Below are 17,331 nucleotides of genomic sequence, written 5' to 3'. Positions count from 1 at the left end.
GAGTTTTTCCCATTCTTCTCTGCAGATCCTCTCAAGCTCTGTCAGGTCGGATGGGGAGTGTCGCTGCACTGCTATTTTCAGGTCTTTCCGGAGATGTTCGATCTGGTTCAAGTCCGGCCTCTGGCTTGGTCACTCAGACGTTCAGAGACTTGCCCCGAAGCCACTCCTGCATTGTCTTGGCTGTGTGCTTAGGGTCGTTGTCCTGTTGGAAGGTGAACCTTCGCCCCAGTCTGAGGTCTGGAGCGCTCTGGAGCAATTTTTCATCAATGATCTCGCTGTACTTTACTCTGTTCATCTTTCCCTTGATCCCGACTAGTCTCCCAGTCCCTGCCGCTGAAAAACATCCCCACAGCATGATGCTGCCACCACCATGCATCACCGTAGGGATGGTGCCAGGTTTCCTCCAGACGTGACACTTGGAGTTCAGGCTAAAGAGTTCAATCTTGGTTTCATCAGACCAGAGGATCTTGTTTCTCATGATCTGAGAGATGTTTTTGTGCCTTTTGGCAAACTCCAAGCGGGCTGTCATGTGCCTTTTACTGAGGAGTGGTCTCCGTCTGGCCACTCTACCATAAAGGCCTGATTGGTGGAGTGCTGCAGAGATGGTTGTCCTTCTGGAAGGTTCTCCCATCTCCACAAAGGAACTCTGGAGCTCCGTTAGTGGCCATCAGGTTCTTAGTCACCTCCCTGGCCAAGGCTCTTCTCCAGCGATTGCTCAGTTTAGCCGGGCAGCCAGCTCTTGGAAGAGTCTTGGTGGTTCCAAACTTCTTCCATTTAAGAATGATGGAGGCCATTGTGTTCTTGGGGACCTTCAATGCTGCAGAACGGTTTTGGTACCGACACAATCTTGTCTCTGAGCTCTGGATAATTCCTTCGACCTTTGCTCTGACATGCACGGTCAGCTGTGGGATCTTATATAGACAGCTGTGTGCCTTTCAAAATCATGTCCATTGAATTGAATTCACCACAGGTGGACTCCAATCAAGTTGATCATCTCAAGGATGATCAATGGAAACAGAATGTTTCTAAAAACCTGTTTTTGCTTTGTCGTTGTGTGTAGATTGATGAAGATTTGTATTTTTATTTAATCAATTTTACAATAAGGCTGTAACATAACAAAATGTGGAAAAAGGGAAGGGGTCTGAATACTTTCCGATTCCACTGTTAAGGGCGATCATTTCCTCCTACTACGATAGCCTGACTAGTCCTAGTCATTAGGGCACATTGTAGCAAGTTCAAGAAGTCCCTCTGTTTTCAGTCCGAGATGTCATTTACTACACTATACAATAAAGCTATGATTTGCAATTTAAGGCCATAAGCCAGCTGCATGATGTTAATAACATAGTCTGTTGGTTTAAAAATAATGATGTTGGCGACCTTAAACTGCAGGACAGTACATGGTTTACTTCAAACTGCAATGCAATCTTCTCCACGTGATTAATGTCAATGTATCTTTTTTTTTAGCAAAACAAATGAAGTTGCAAGCCGTTGTCCTTCATTAAAGGCTTTTTCTATCTCAGTAGCTGGAGTTGTAGGCCACGCAGGCAGATTTCAGATGAGAGAGGGAGAAGAATGTGCTAAAACTGCAGAAAAATCCCACACCCAGCCTCGCCTTTCCTGCTGCTTTTCTGCAGCACTTATTTCTAAAGGGCTGACGGGGGCCTGTAAAATAGAAGAAAATCCCAGTGTGTGTGTGTGTGTGTGTGTGTGTGTGGTGGATACCAGGGTGTCTATTGTTTCTAATAACTGTCTTTGAGGACAGTGGGACTTTTCTGTCGCAGCACACCTATTAGACCGCAATGAAGATTAAGCAAGGATTTGAGAATTGGCACTAAAATAGTTAAAGTATCAAGGTGTGCCACTGCCCCAGGGCCTGTATAGTCTAAAGGGGAGTAGCTTCACCTGCCAGGCTTCTATCTTCTAGAGAGCAAGGATACAGAGGGAATGCAAGGATATGTGATCTGGCTATGCAAGGCTTGTAGGGCAGTGTTTCCTATGCCATTGTAGGACTTATCCAGCCTTTGGACCAGCACTGCGTTTGATGTGTGTTCCTTACAGGAGAGTTGCTGCCTGGTGCAATGCTCCACTGTTTATCAGTCCCCCCCCCTCTCTCTCTCCCTGACAATGAATCATGCTGAACTAATTCCTCCGCTACAAACACGCGGTGTGGTGGAAGAAATTTTCTATGAAGGGATTTGACGGGACATCTGTTCCGTCGGAGGCACAAACACTCGTTTCTATGGCAACCGTGCTGTTGAGACACTTGAGCGTGGCGGTCCAACCGCCATGACTTATATGTATGGCTTTTCTGGAGAGGATATTTTATTCATCAATGTTTGGTTTATTCTCCTGCTTTTCAGTCATTTATTTTTGTGGTCTTCTTTTTTGCTCTCTCTGCTCTTTCCTTCCCTCTCTATGTCCTTTGTTGTCTCCATCACATTTGCTCTCTGTTACGCTCTCCTTTCTCCTCTCCCACACTCTCTCTCTCACTTTGTCTTCATCCCTCTCTCCCTCCCTCCATCCCAGGCCCAGTCGTTCCCCCTTAGCAGAAATGGTTTCAAGGTGGGGATGAGGCTGGAGGGGATCGACCCTCTACACCCCTCTATGTTCTGCATCCTGTCCGTGGCAGAGGTGAGCTGCAGCAGTCAGCGAGCTGGCCCAGCTCCAGACCAGCCTCAACCAAGGGCTCTCCCAGCACACTGGGCAGGTCACACTGTAATTGGATCTGTGATTGCAGTCCAGGCTCCACTGTATTGGGTGGAGGAAATGATCGCCCTTAACTGTCACTAACAAAGCCTTAGTTTTGTGTTGTCAGTCTGTTTTTGATGTCATCCCTTTTGTGTTTAAATGTACAAGACTTTAGCACCTGGCATGTATGTATGACATCGACCACTTTACAAATGTACAAGATTGACATTAGCTGTTGGTTGTTGTATTTCCATTAGCAGACATCATAGTCTAGTGCCATAGTCTCATAAAATTTGCAATGGGAAAAATTATTGCTGTTAAGGGCAAGGCCCTGCAAGTAGCCTGCTCTATTGGTCATGGGAATACAAAGCAGAATTACATCATGCCATGGATTGATGTTTGGGATAGTGACCGCATGTACATCCATACATAATACTGTGTTTTGTTTTTCAAAGGTGATTGGTTACCGATTACGGCTCCACATCGACAGCTACTCAGAATGCTATGACTTCTGGGTAAACGCAGACTCTCCGGATATCAGGCCAGCCGGATGGTGCGAGTCGACAGGACATCAGCTCCACCCACCAAAAGGTGAGCTACAGCAGATCAGCACACTGTTACCCTTTTGTCTTTACCCATTTCACTGTGACTCGTGACTATCGTCCTGACCCAAACCAAACTGTGCTGGCTCTGATATATTCTTTTCACATGGTCCTTATCAACATGGTTCAAATCAAGCAACTATAGTTGACCCAGGCCAGCTCATTACGGCTTGCTTTGTCTGAGCTCAGTCCTGCTCTTTGTAAGAGATTGTGCTTGTTTAATAGTAATCAAATATACTTCAGAACAGGAGAATGGCCTATAAACTATGCATGGATAATTGTTCTTTCAAGGGCCTCATCTTACTTCCACACCATCAGCATTTATTGATAATACACGGTAGTCTGTTGCGTTACAAAGCACATCATTTAATGTACTAGGTTTTTTTTCAGCAGCTGTGGTACCGGGGGGGGGGGGGGGGGGCAGGGCTTGGGGCATGCCCCCCCCCCCCCCCCCCCCCCCCCCCCGTGGTTACTTTTTAATGGGACATTCTACTCCAAAATGAATGCAAATTTAATTACAGTAAAACTTAAACACTGAGTTTCAAATAGCTGCCTGTCCCTTTTAATAGTTCAGGCAATGGCACACATTTCAGCAAATTAACACCCAGTCTAAATGAATTGTTTAGGAGGTTACCATGAGTTACCATGAATTGTTTACAAGGTTTAAAGCTTGATTTGTTTCATTACATAATTCAGTAATGACTGAAAAAATGATGGCAATCATCTGTTTAAGAAAGTAAGAAACTGCTAGCCATTGGTTGCTAACAGCCTCAAGCTAACTGTCAAGCACAAAAACAGTCAACAACTTCGGGAGTAAAGACGCCCAAAAAATCGTTAGATAAGAACTGCTGATAATGCACAGTCAAAGATGAGAATAAATATTCTGTCAAGGAATTTTTTGTAATTTTTACTTATGGAGGCATACAAAGGCAAAAGAAACGTGACACAGTGTGTCAATGATAACACATTAGTGCAGGTAATTAAGAAATATATGAAAATGCTGGAAATAAACAATGAACTATCCAAATGAGCTAAAGCTGTGTGCATTAAGGAAATAGAAGCCTGGCTTAAAAAGAAGCCTGTCTCCAATATGTGCCTCTTGTGTCTAGTGATTTAAGCAAATAAATGCCTGGGCTATTAATTGAAGTTTTACGATATGTTGAAACCATCTGAAATATAACAGATGTGCGCCACTGCACTGTAGGGAGAGGATGAGGAGCAAGCGGTGGCTGTGTGCTCGTGGCTTTTATTTGTGCCACTGCTCGCTGTTTGCAACAAATATGCAACAAATATACATTGTTACTTGTCTCACTATTCTTGAAGGGATAGTGCAAGATTTTGCCAATGAACCCCTTATACTACTTACCGAGAGTCAGATAAACTTGGATGTCTCTGCATGCAGTTTGAAGGAAGTTGAAGGTAGTTTCGCGACCATTGCTAACTAGCGGAAGCGAGATGACTGAAAGTCTATGGGAACAGTTAGCATGCTAGCTGTTCCCATACACTTCCAGTAAATGGGCTAACACTAGGTAGCAACTTCCTTCAAACTGCACACAGAGACACAAAAATGGTATCCATGAGTTCATCTGACTCTGAGTAAGAAGAAACATATCTTAATTGCGAAATCTCGCACTATCCCTTTAAAAGCATGTCTCGGCAGAAATATATACTGAACAAAAATATAAACACAGAAAGTGTTGATCCCATGTTTCATGAGCTGAAATAAAAAATCCCCAAAATGTTCCATATGCACAAAAACCTTATTTCTCTCATATTTTGGGCACAAATTAGTTTACATCCCTGTTAGTGAACATTTCTCCTTTGCCAAGATAATCAATCCACCTGACAGGTGTGGCATATCAAGAGGCTGATTAAATCGCATGATCATTACACAGGTGCACTTGGTGCTGGGGACAATAAAAGGTCACTCTAACGTACAGTTTTGCCACACAACACAATGCTACAGATGTCTCAAGTTTTGAGGGAACGTGCAAATGGCATGCTGACTCCAGGAATGTCCACCAGAGCTGTTGCCAGAGAATTTAATGTTAATTTCTCTACCATAAGCGTCGTTTTAGAGAATTTGGCACTACGTCCAACCGGCCTCAACTGCAGACCACATGTAACCACTCCAGCCCAGGACCTCCACATCCAACTTCTTCACCTTTGGGATCGTCTGAGACCAGCCACCAGGACAGCTGACAAAACTGAGGAATATTTATGTTTGTAATAAAGTCCTTTGTGGGGAAAAACTCATTCTGATTGGCTGGACATGGCTCCCCAGTTGGTCAGGCCCTCCCATGGTTGTGGCCCTGCCCAGTCATGTGAAATCTGTAGATTAGGGCCTAATTCATTAATTTATTTCAGTTTTCTGATTTACTTATATGAACTGAAACTCAGTAAAATATTAGAAATTGCTGCGTTTATATTTTTGTTCAGTAGTTATAAAAATGTATATACAATAAATACAAATAAATAATGATATTTCCTGGAGTGGCAATTTATCAGCGGCGGGGGGCCTGGCACAACAATATTTGTCACCACCCTAATCCCCATTTATTTTTTGGGTTCTCTTTCTCCACCCTTCTCTCTCCCTTTTTTCTCCCCTTCTTTCTCTCACCCGCTCTCTCTGCACCATTTATTTTCAGGCTACAATGAAAGCGAGTTTAACTGGGAGAAATACCAAGAGGCTTGCAATGCTGAAGCTGCACCAAAGAATCTGTTTAAATCCCAAAATGGTGTAAGTGCTTGGTTGGGGTGCGGGAGTCAATGGAGGCTTAGCTCTACTTTCTCCTGTAAAGACAGCTGGGGCCAAATGCTGACCTTCATTCACACAGCAGAACAGAACAATATGTCCCAGTGGCTGGTGGAAATCTGAAATCATGTGAAAATGTGTTTTTGGAACACTTTGCATGTGACATTTCACATTTCTCTTCAAGTGTGACATTTCACTTCAAATGTGACATTTCACATTTAACTTCACATGTGAAAATGTGTTTTTGGAAACATGTGTCATAATGATACACACACTACTTTTAACAGTGTTTTCAAATTACATATTTGACACACTTTGACATACATGACTACATTGTGTATGTTTTATTTATACAGTAATTATTATTCAAAGTGGGATTTAAACACACAACCTCTTGTAAATGACTGATTTCACCTGTATTCCCGACACTTTAGATTTCAAAGTAAATCTCAGCTTCCTTAAAAATACACTCAAGAAAAACTATTATATTTATTACAGGGATTCAGAAGTAACATTGAAACAGAACACTATGCCCCACCAACATTAGACAACTATACAGAAAACCTTCATATTGCTGAAATAAGTACATCGATGATGAGCGAGACAATAGTCAGATTAACTGGCACTAAGTGCAGAGATGTATAATAGTTCATGAATGTGTAGGGGAATGTTAGACACTGTGGTGCAGCAGAAAGATCAGTGCACCTCAAATCCATAGATTCTGAGTTCAAGTCCCAGGTGGGGTCATATTTTATCTGAACAGCGTACCACTTACTTTAAAACCCCTATACCATTACTTTACTTATGATGGTTTGGGACATCTGGGACCATCTCGTGACATGCTGACGACTGGTAAAAGAAATGTCTTGAGAACATCCTCACCCTTAAGGAAAAAACACATGAATTTCATATGATGATGTGATCTTATGTAAAGCAACGCGATAAGATGAAATGAAACATGACAACGTGAGCACATGTTAAAATAAATGTGACATGGGTATACACATTTTATCATGTGATAACATGAAATTACACGCTTTGCACACTCTTGGCATTCTCTCAACCAGCTTCATGAGGTAGTCAGCTGGAATGCATTTCAATGAACAGGGTGCCTTGTTAATTTGTGGAATTTCTTTCCTTCTTAATGCGTTGGGACAAGGTAGGGGTGGTATACTGAAGATAGCCCTATTTGGTAAAAGACCAAGTCCATATTATGGTAAGAACAGCTCAAAGAGAAACGACAGTCCATTGTAACTTAAAGACAAAAAACACAGTCAATTCGGAAAAATTCAAAAACTTTGAAAGTTTCTTCAAGTGCAGTTGCAAAAACTGGCTCTCATGAGGACCTTCACAGGAAAGGAAGACCTGGGGTTTCCTCTGCTGCAGAGGATAAGTTCCTTAGAGATACCAGCCTCAGACATTTCAGCTCAAAGAAATGCTTCACAGCGGTCACGTAACAGACACATCTCAACAGCAACTATTCAGAGGAGACTGCATGTGTCAGGCCTTCATGGTCGAATTGCTCCAAAGAAACCACTACTAAAGGCCACAAAAGAAGAAGAGACTTACTTTGGCCAAGAAACACGAGCAATGGACATTAGACCGGTGAAAATATGTCCTTTGGTCTGATGAGTCCACATTTGAGATTTTGGTTCCAATCGCCGTGTCTTTGTGAGACGCAGAGTAGGTGAACGGATGATCTCCGCATGTGTGGTTCACACCGTGAAGCATGGAGGAGGAGGTGTGATGATGTGGGGGTACTTTGCTGGTGACACTGTCAGGGATTTATTTAGAATTCAAGGCACAGTTAACCAGCATGGCTACCACAGCATTCTGCAACGATACACCATCCCATCTGGTTTGTGCTTAGTGGGACTATAATTTGTTTTTCAACAGGACAATGACCCAACACACCTCCAGGCGGTGTAAGGGCTATTTGACCAAGAAGGAGAGTGATGGAGTGCTGCATCAGATGACCTGGCCTCCACAATCATCTGACCTCAACCAAATTGAGATGGTTTGGGATGAGTTGAACTGCAGAGTGAAGGAAAAGCAGCCAACAAGTGCTTAGCTAATGTGGGAACTCCTTCAAGACTGTTGGAAAAACATTCCTCATGAAGCTGGTTGAGAGAATGTGCAAAGCTCTCATCAAGGCAAAGGCTGGCTACTGTAAACACTTTTGTTTGGTTACTACATGATTCCATATGTGTTATTTCAGTTTTGATTTCTTCACTATTATTCTACAATGTAGAACATAGTTAAAATAAAGAAAAACCCTTGAATGAGTAGGTGTGTCCAAACTTTTGACTGGTATTGGTATGAATTTGACCACGCCACAAAATATGCTAATGAGCCCCACCAGTACATTGCCCCTACTTATCAAAGCGCAGTGATGATTGTACCTTTTATATTAGAAATATTGGGTAGGAAAATGTCACATTATACCTACAAGGTACCGAACTATACCAATTGAGTTCATATGTGTGCCTGTGAAGTGTACCTTAGACTTTTTTGTACCCCAGAGAACAACACTGTAACCCAATCATAACCTTATAGTGTGTTAATACATGTTCCTAGCAATAACTATGAAGAAACATTGATCCACTCAAACAAGAGGTTGCAAGTTCAAATTACCAAAGCATCCATGTATACTCTGTCAAGTGTCCTTGAGCACTGCTAGTTTTACGTTGAAGTTACGTTTGTGGTGATAAATGGACAATTATTTATTTGATTCTGGGAAGTTTTTAGCAAAGGGCATGAATGTATTATTGCCAATAAGTCTGTGGCCAGATCTCTTATGTTCACAGACCTGGTGTCGTAGCAGGACATACTGTAGCGGGACATTTCAGGTTATGTCCGACCATTAAAATCCCAGTTAAAGGAATACTTTGGGATTTTGGCACTTTATTTACTTCCCCAGAGTCAGATCAACTCGTGGTTACCATTTTTATGTCTCTGCGTGCAGTTTGAAGGAAGTTACTAACTAGCGCTAGCACAATTGCTGACTTGCATTAACACAATGACTGGAATTCTATGGGTATCTGCTAGCAGTCATTACACTAACGCTAGCTAGCATTGGCTCGTGAAACTACCTCTAACTTCCTTGGTACTGGACACCGAGGCATAAAAATGCAATCATTGCCAAAATCCCGAAGGATCCCTTTTAAAGCTCAAGTGTGGTCACAGTACAAAATGATACAAGATGTTTTACACTATTTGAAATCAGAATACAGCAGCATACTGTCATAGTAATGAAATAACACCTTCAAGTTGTTGTATATAATTTAGGCAAAGTGCAAAAATGTATTCTTGCAACTAGTGCCTTATTCATATCTAGTGCCGTATTCAACTAGTGCCGTATTCATATCCCTTGACTTATTCCACGTTTTGTTGTTAAAGCCTGAATTTAAAATTGATTAAATGTTTTTTCTCACCCATCTGCACGCTATACCCCATAATGACAAAGTGAAAACATGTTTTTAGAAATATTTGCTAAATTATTGAAAATGAAATACGGAAATATCTCATTTAGATGTATTCACACCCCTGAGTCAATACTTTGTAGAAGCACCTTTGGCGGCGATAACAGCTGTGAGTCTTTTGGAGTAAGTCTCTAACAGCTTTGCACACCTGGATTGTACAAGCAGACTGAACCAGGTTTTCCTCTTTGATTTTCCTTGTGCTTAGCTCCATTCAGCTGATTTTTATTATTTTTTTTTATCATGAAAAACTCCCCAGTCCTTAACGATTACAAGCATAACCATAACATGATGCAGCCACCACCATGCTTATATGAAGAGTGATACTCAGTGATGTGTTGGATTTGCCCTAAACATAACACTTCTATTCAGGACAGAAAGTTAATTTCTTAGACTTTTTTGTTCAGTATTAATGAAGTGCCTTGTTGCAAACAGGATCCATGTTTTGGAACATTTTTATTCTGTACAGGCTTCCTTCTTTTCAGTCTGTCATTTAGGTTAGTTTTGTGGGGTAACTACAATGTTGATACATCCTCAGTTTTCTCATATCACAGCCATTAAACTCTAACGGTTTTAAAGTCACCATTGGCCTCATGGTGAAATCCCTGAGCGGTTTCCTTCCTCTCTGGCAACTGAGTTAGGAAAGATGCCTTTATTTTTGTAGTGACTGGGTGTATTGATACACTATCCAAAGCCTAATTAATAACTTCTCCATGCTCAAAGGCATATTTTTAACATCTGTTTTTTTTTGCCCATCTACCAATTGGTGCCCTTCTTTGCGAGGCATTGAAAAACCTCCATGCTCTTTGTGGTTGAATCTGTGCTTGAAATGCACTATTCGATTGTGGGAAGCTTGTGGAAGGCTACGCAAAACATTTGACCCAAGTTAAACAATTTAAAGGCAATGCTACCAAATACTAATTGAGTTTATGTAAACTTCTGACCCACTGGGAATGAAAGAAATAAGCTGAAATGCATCATTCTCTCTACTATTATTTTGACATTTCACATTCTGAAAATAAAGTGGTGATCCTAACTGACCTAAGACAGGGAGTTTTTACTATTAAATGTCAGGAATTGTGAAAAACTGAGTTTAAATCCATTTGGCTAAGGTGTATGTAAACTTCTGACTTCAACTATACACAATCAACATTTTATAAATATTAAATTCAGGCTGTAACACAACAACATTTGGAAAAATTAAAGGGATGTGAATACTTTCTGAGGGAACTGTATAGACAATCTCCATTATACCCATAGACCTGGTGGCACATCAGGAACTTCAGGAAGCTACATTAGCAACCAAGAAGTTGTGAGTTCAAATCCCAAGTGAGGTTTTACTGTCTTACTTATCTTTTTAATATTAACACCTTAATTTTGCTGTAAAAATACAGTAACTTATTGTAGATTGGCTGTATTTACACAAAAACCTCCAGGGGAGCATGACACAGCATTCTAAGAATGTCCTAAAAGTGTCATGGGGACGTCTCTGTAAAAACCGGGAACTAGACGAAACCTGCAGTAAAAGTAAAATATTCTCAATTACATTTGACACCTGGGTTTTCACATGTGCTTAAATTGTTTTCATGTGAAGTGCTCAAATATTGTCCCGTGTAGTTTCAAGTTATCAAATGTTGCTTTAAATTAAACCATGTTATCACGGGTGAAATTCATGTGTTTAAGGATAGAATCTGTGTATGCTACGGTATGTCAATATTTACTTAAATCCTCCATTGACATGAATGCATGATTTCTTCTTTTAAGTTTAAAGTCAGAAAGTATGAAGCCCTTTGTGATTTGTCTCTCTGTGTCAACAGACTACGAGCACCTCTAAGTTTCAGGTGGGCATGAAACTGGAGGCAGTGGACAGAAAGAACCCATGCTTGGTTTGTGTGGCCTCGGTGGCCGACATCGTGGACAATCACTTCCTGGTTCACTTTGACAACTGGGACGACACCTACGACTACTGGTGAGACATTTACAATTTAGTTAACCCTTTACACTTGTGGAAATTGGCCTATAAGGATAGGGCTACATTTAAATGTTTCTTACAGAAGAAATAAGAAATACATATGCATAAGCATGGAAGCATTTAAAAGGGAACAGTTTGGAGATTAGGGGGACACAAGACTGAATCCAAACATGACACTGTTGATTTTATGTGGATTTTACATTTGTTGATAACGAAATCTGAAAATACTCTGGATACATTCAGTAACATAAGAACATTCCTGGAAAATGTTGGGGTAGGTGCAACATAAGACAAAAAGGTTTGAGTGAGAAGACTAACTGGTATCTTCAAGTGGCCACACACCTCTCCAAAGTGTGCACAGTTCCTAAGTTATTTCAAGGAATTTCTTATGACTCAAAAAAAAGTCTTCAAGTATAAGGACCTAAACATTTTTATAACCTCTATTACAGTAGAAGTACTAGAGTGGAACACAACCCTCCGTCCCTGCCATCACACAATTACTGTTGTTGTTTACGCAATCCAAAAACTGGCCATTTTTTAAAAGCTTGTTCTATTACCTACATGACTAACTAAATTATAAAATAGGATCTTACAGTGTTAGGTTTTCACAAGGCAATTCAGAGAAACGGATCGTAATTTTGGTGCGCATAGAAAGGAGTCATGAGTGCATTCAGGTGCATTTTCCGCAGTGAATTTTCTTCACAATAGACAAACGGTCTCATTCTGTTCAGAACAACCCAGGGTATGCGGCCATGTCATATTGTGACTACATCAAACATAGTGATCATAAACATTGCCAATGTATATGACGTGAGTTTTATGATATGGAAATGTGAAGTGCACATTTGGCTTGCTTGTATGACATCAAAGCAGTATTTACTAAAATCCTCCAAGTGTCAGCTTTCATAATTAATCGAGTCCTCTTAGTTTATAGCATTTCCCTGAGCTCTGACGTCATTTGTAGCATGTTACTGTTCAGTCACTGTGTTCCAATTTAGGCGCTTATCAATGCCCAAATCTGCCAATTTCAACACGTGCACGAGTGTAAAGGGTTAAAACTGTTTTTATTCTTTTAAATTCAGCTTTTTGTGAGTTAGAAGTTGATGAGAAAATGGAAAAGTGTGTGTGTATAATTGGTCATCATTTCAGTTGAACTTCTCAGACTATGTTATGAGACACTATTTTTGATATAACTGAAGCAAACTTCAGCGGAACTGGTTCTGTCTTCTCAAACTTCAGCGGAACTGGTTCTGTCTTCTCAAAGTTTGAAAAGGAAGTGTCTGTCTAGCATTACATTTTGGGTATCTTGTTGCTACTTTGAATGTTAAATGAAGGAATTTGTCAAAATCAGATCAGAGGTTAAGGTGTTTTCTAAGTTCTAGCCAGAGGAGACGTGATCAACATTTGTTTACTGATGTTTGCTGTCAGTAACTGATAGGTTACACCTTATTGTTGTTTTGTAGCTGTAGTGCATGTCTCATTCAACTTTATATTATATTGTGTATAATTAGCTTTGTTACCTTATAGAGTGACAGAAGAGTGTGTGTGTGTGTGGCTGGGTACGCACGTATGTGCACCTGTGTGTGCATGATCTTTGTGTGTGTACATGTATCATCTTCAATGTAAGATCTCTCTGAAGTTCTGTCGTCAGTGAATCAGTGACAGTTTACCAGCTAATTGCTAAGAGGAGTTTGATTGATTACATAGCATGTGACGCATGGCCCAATTCATCCAGTGAAAAGCTTGATGTGGGAAAAGAATAGAAGCTGTGTAATTAGATATGATGTAATGGTTGAAGAGGAGAACTGACAGTCGTCTCTGGGAAAAGACAAACGTTTGTTCTCGAGTTGCCTGGCTGAGGTATTTTATTTTTCATTTTATCCTGTATTTTTCCTCTTTCCCTGTGTCATACCGAGATTTTCCAGTAGGAGAAGCTCCTAGCTTCCTAGCCTCCTAACTGCCTACAAAGACATGCAGAAATCATGGTTCCCCACAGTTCATTACATTCACACACACATGCACACACTCAACATGTACACTCACAGTGTCTCTTACACACAGGCGCAAACACACTTGCATGCTCACATGTTCACAAACTCGCACGCACACCTTGCACACAATTGCATTCTCTCAGACACTCCACTGGCTCACCAGGGAGAATGTGTGGAATTGTTGGTCAAACACCATGGCCCAAGGGACATGGCAAGCCCCATGATTGGCTATTCTGCGAAATTACACAGCTGCTGTGTCATTTCAAAGCACACAGAAGATTAATGGAATTCCTATTGTGTTGTCTGATTGGTTGTGTTTGTAGGTACATCTTAATCTAGCCGGCCTGTACAATAAGTGAAATTGCAATATTCTCCCGGTCACAAACCGGGTATTGTACATGTAAATTGCATTTAGATGTTGTTGTAATGTCTTACCTCAGGAGGATTGAAATCAAATTGTACGTGTGTGTGTAGATGAAGTATGGGTGTGTAGATGAGGAAGTGTGTGTGTAGGAAGATGATGTACACTATGCTATGGTAAAGTGTAGTGTGTGTGTTTTAGGTGTGACGCCAGCAGCCCTCACATCCACCCAGTGGGCTGGTGCCAGGACCACGGACGACCTCTCACTGCACCTCAGGGTGGGTATCTAGCCCAGCACACACAGTACACTGTCATTGAGGATGCTGTTTGAATAGTGTCTGCTAAAATGACCTTGGCTCCTCCCCACTTCAGCCATGTTTGGCTATTCCCCACTTTAGTCCCCATATTAGTACAAAGATATGAACCTTTATCATAAATCCCCCTTCATCTTCCATGTAAAATCAAGTTATTCATTTAATTTCCCCTCTAATTTGCTGGTAAATTGCCCCCTTCCACCGCACACTTTTTAAAGACCTTTGAAAGAATCATAACTCATATTGTATGGAGATAGGACATCAGTAGGACATTAATTTCGTTGTACAGTATGACACGTGCATCATCCTGAATGAGACTTCATCACAGCTGTTCTATAGTAATGCATGCCTTTCAATGCATAACAAAAATCTAAACTTTAGCTATTATTTGACAATTGTTTTTGTTTATATACAGTTGAAGTTGGAAGTTTACATACACCTTAGCCAAATACATTTAAACTCTGTTTTTCACAATTCCTGACATTTAATCCTTGTAAAAATTCCCTGTCTTAGGTCAGTTAGAATCACCACTTTATTTTAAGACTGTGAAATGTCAGAATAATAGTAGAGAGAATAATTTATTTCAACTTTTATTTCTTTCATCACATTCCCAGTGGGTCAGAAGTTTACATACACTCAATTAGTATTTGGTAGTATTGCCTTTTAATTGTTTAACTTGGGTTAATCGTTTCGGCTAGCTTAACACAAGCTTCCCACAATACGTTGGGTGAATTGTGGCCCATTCCTCCTGACAGAGCTGGTGTAACTGAGTCAGGTTTGTAGGCCTCCTTGCTCGCACACGCCTTTTCAGTTCTGCCCACACATTTTCTATAGGATTGAGGTCAGGGTGTTGTGATGGCCACTCCAATACCTTGACTTTGTTGTCCTTAAGCCATTTTGCGACAACTTTGGAAGTATGCTTGGGGTCATTGTCCATTTGGAAGACCCATTTGCGACTAAGCTTTAACTTCCTGACTGATGTCTTGAGATGTTGCTTCAATATAGCCACATAATTTTCCTTCCTCATGAAGCCATCTGGTGTTCTTAGGCTTGCAAGCCTCCCCCTTTTTCCTCCAAACATAACGATGGTCATTATGGCCAAACAGTTCTATTTTTGTTTCATCAGACCAGAGGACATTTCTCCAAAAACGACGATCTTTGTCCCCGTGTGCAGTTGCAAACTGTAGTCTGGCTTTTTATGGCGGTTTTGGAGCAGTGGCTTCTTCCTTGCTGTGCGGTCTTTCAGGTTATGTCAATATAGGACTCGTTTTACTGTGGATATAGATACTTTTGTACCTGTTTCCTCCAGCATCTTCACAAGGTCCTTTGCTGTTGTTCTGGGATTGATTTGCACTTTTTGCACCAAAGTACGTTCATCTCTAGGAGACAGAACGCGTCTCCTTCCTGAGCAGTATGACGGCTGCGTGGTCCCATGGTGTTTATACTTGCATACATTTGGAAATTGCACCCGAGGATGAACCAGACTTGTTAAAATCTACAATTTCTTTCTGAGGTCTTGGCTGATTTCTTTTGATTTCCCCATGATGTCAAGCAAAGAGGCACTGAGTTTGAAGGAAGGCCTTGAAATACATCCACAGGTACACCTCCAATTGACTCAAATGATGTCAATCAGCCTAACAGAAGCTTCTAAAGCCATGACATAATTTTCTGGAATTTTCCAAGCTGTTTAAAGGCACAGTCAACTTAGTGTATATAAACTTCTGACCCACTGGAATTGTGATACAGCGAATTATAAGTGAAAATCTTTCTGTAAACAATTGTTGGAAAAATTACTTGTCATGCACAAAGTAGATGTCCAAACCGACTTGCCAAAACTATATTTTGTTAACAAGAAATTTGTGGAGTGTTTGAAAAACGAGTTTTAATGACTCCAACCTAAGTGTATGTAAACTTCTGACTTCAACTGTACCATGACAGCGCAGAAGAAAGTGGTAATATCAGATAATGTAAAATGTTAACACAATGACTTAGTTGTCAATAGCATTTCCATTCAAAGTGTAGCTTGTGTTTTAATCCAGACATTAGCAGATGTAGTGTTTACCACACCTGTCAGCATTCACCTCCACCTCCTCCTCCGCAGTAGATGTTACTGTAGGCTACATCATGCCCCAGAGCTCTGCTTTAGTTTCATCATATGGAACGGTTGATCCGTTGACAGCTTTGACAGTCCAGCTCTAAGATTTCTCTCTTGACTTACATAAAATCAAGGATCTCAGATCAGCACTCCATCAGTCCTGATTCTGTCAATCATTTAAAAGTCTCTGATCTGCAGTCAGTTGCTACGATGATAAAGTAAAGTTGGTGGGTCTGTCGGTGTAACGTTCAATGGGACTAGGCAACAGGAGTTGTCTCGGATTTCACTTTGTGTTTCCGACATAAACATTACATAAATATTGTTGCTGTATTGGGCCACTACTGAACCCCTCCACCCAGTCGTAATTGTGTTGTCTGACTCAACATTAAGTACGGCTTAGGTCATGGTAATGGGGTAGAAATTACATACAGGGAGCTGTACAGTGAAACTCACCCAATGGTGAGGAATCCAGGTCAGAAGCTTTTGAGGATATCAAAACCCTCTAGGCTCACTCCCGTTCCCTCGCTCGTTCTCCTGTTCTCCAATATGCAGAGGTGCTCGGTTGTGCCATTTGGCTAACGTTCTCCTGTGATCTGTATGTCATAAAACGGAAGGTTTCATTTTTGTGCTTTAAAGCGAGTGTGACGCGGGGCTGTTGAGAGAGAGAGAGAGCTGTTATCACAGCTGTTGAGTAAAACATTATTGTATCTCCTTGATCCTTGTCTGGTGCAGAGAGCATTTAATTGACCATTTGGAATAAGTTTACACTCTCGCTGTCTCTCTCTCGCCAAACTCCTATCAGACCAGATAGACCTTAGCTCAGCTAAAGCCGTTACAGTGGTGCATACAGTATGAGGTAATTGGAGATAGAGCTTGAAATGCAGGCGCTTGCCTGGCTGGCGTTAGTGAACACCAACATGATGGTATCTGTCTTTTTGGACCGAATGTTTTTTTTTTCTTGTAAAATATATGTTGTACGTAAACAAACTGATTGCATCAAACATCAATATAAAGTGAATGTGTAGAAACCACATCCCTTGCTTTAACTTAATATGGACTCATCATTGCTGTCAT

At 41.0% G+C, this 17,331-nt stretch overlaps 1 protein-coding gene across 8 annotated transcripts in view; it reads left to right on the top strand.

The window, feature by feature from the left end:
• The window catches only part of LOC106590345 (lethal(3)malignant brain tumor-like protein 4), a 143,074-nt gene that overhangs the window by 22,453 nt on the left and 103,290 nt on the right, over positions 1 to 17,331 (top strand). For 6 of the 8 annotated variants that reach the window (XM_014181266.3, XM_014181265.3, XM_045710681.2 and 3 more), the window contains 5 exons: positions 2,527 to 2,631; positions 3,144 to 3,279; positions 5,939 to 6,030; positions 11,342 to 11,493; positions 14,050 to 14,126. In XM_014181266.3, coding sequence (XP_014036741.3) covers positions 2,527 to 2,631; positions 3,144 to 3,279; positions 5,939 to 6,030; positions 11,342 to 11,493; positions 14,050 to 14,126 — 562 coding nt within the window. The remainder of the gene's footprint in view (positions 1 to 2,526; positions 2,632 to 3,143; positions 3,280 to 5,938; positions 6,031 to 11,341; positions 11,494 to 14,049; positions 14,127 to 17,331) is intronic. The other 2 variants (XM_082970745.1, XM_082970744.1) reach the window with 1 other exon arrangement.

Source organism: Salmo salar, chromosome 29 (genome assembly GCF_965601325.2).
Source record: "Salmo salar chromosome 29, fSalSal1, whole genome shotgun sequence".
NCBI lineage: Eukaryota > Metazoa > Chordata > Actinopteri > Salmoniformes > Salmonidae > Salmo > Salmo salar.
Note: the sequence above shows the minus strand (reverse complement) of the source record. Positions and strands in the feature narration are given on the sequence as shown.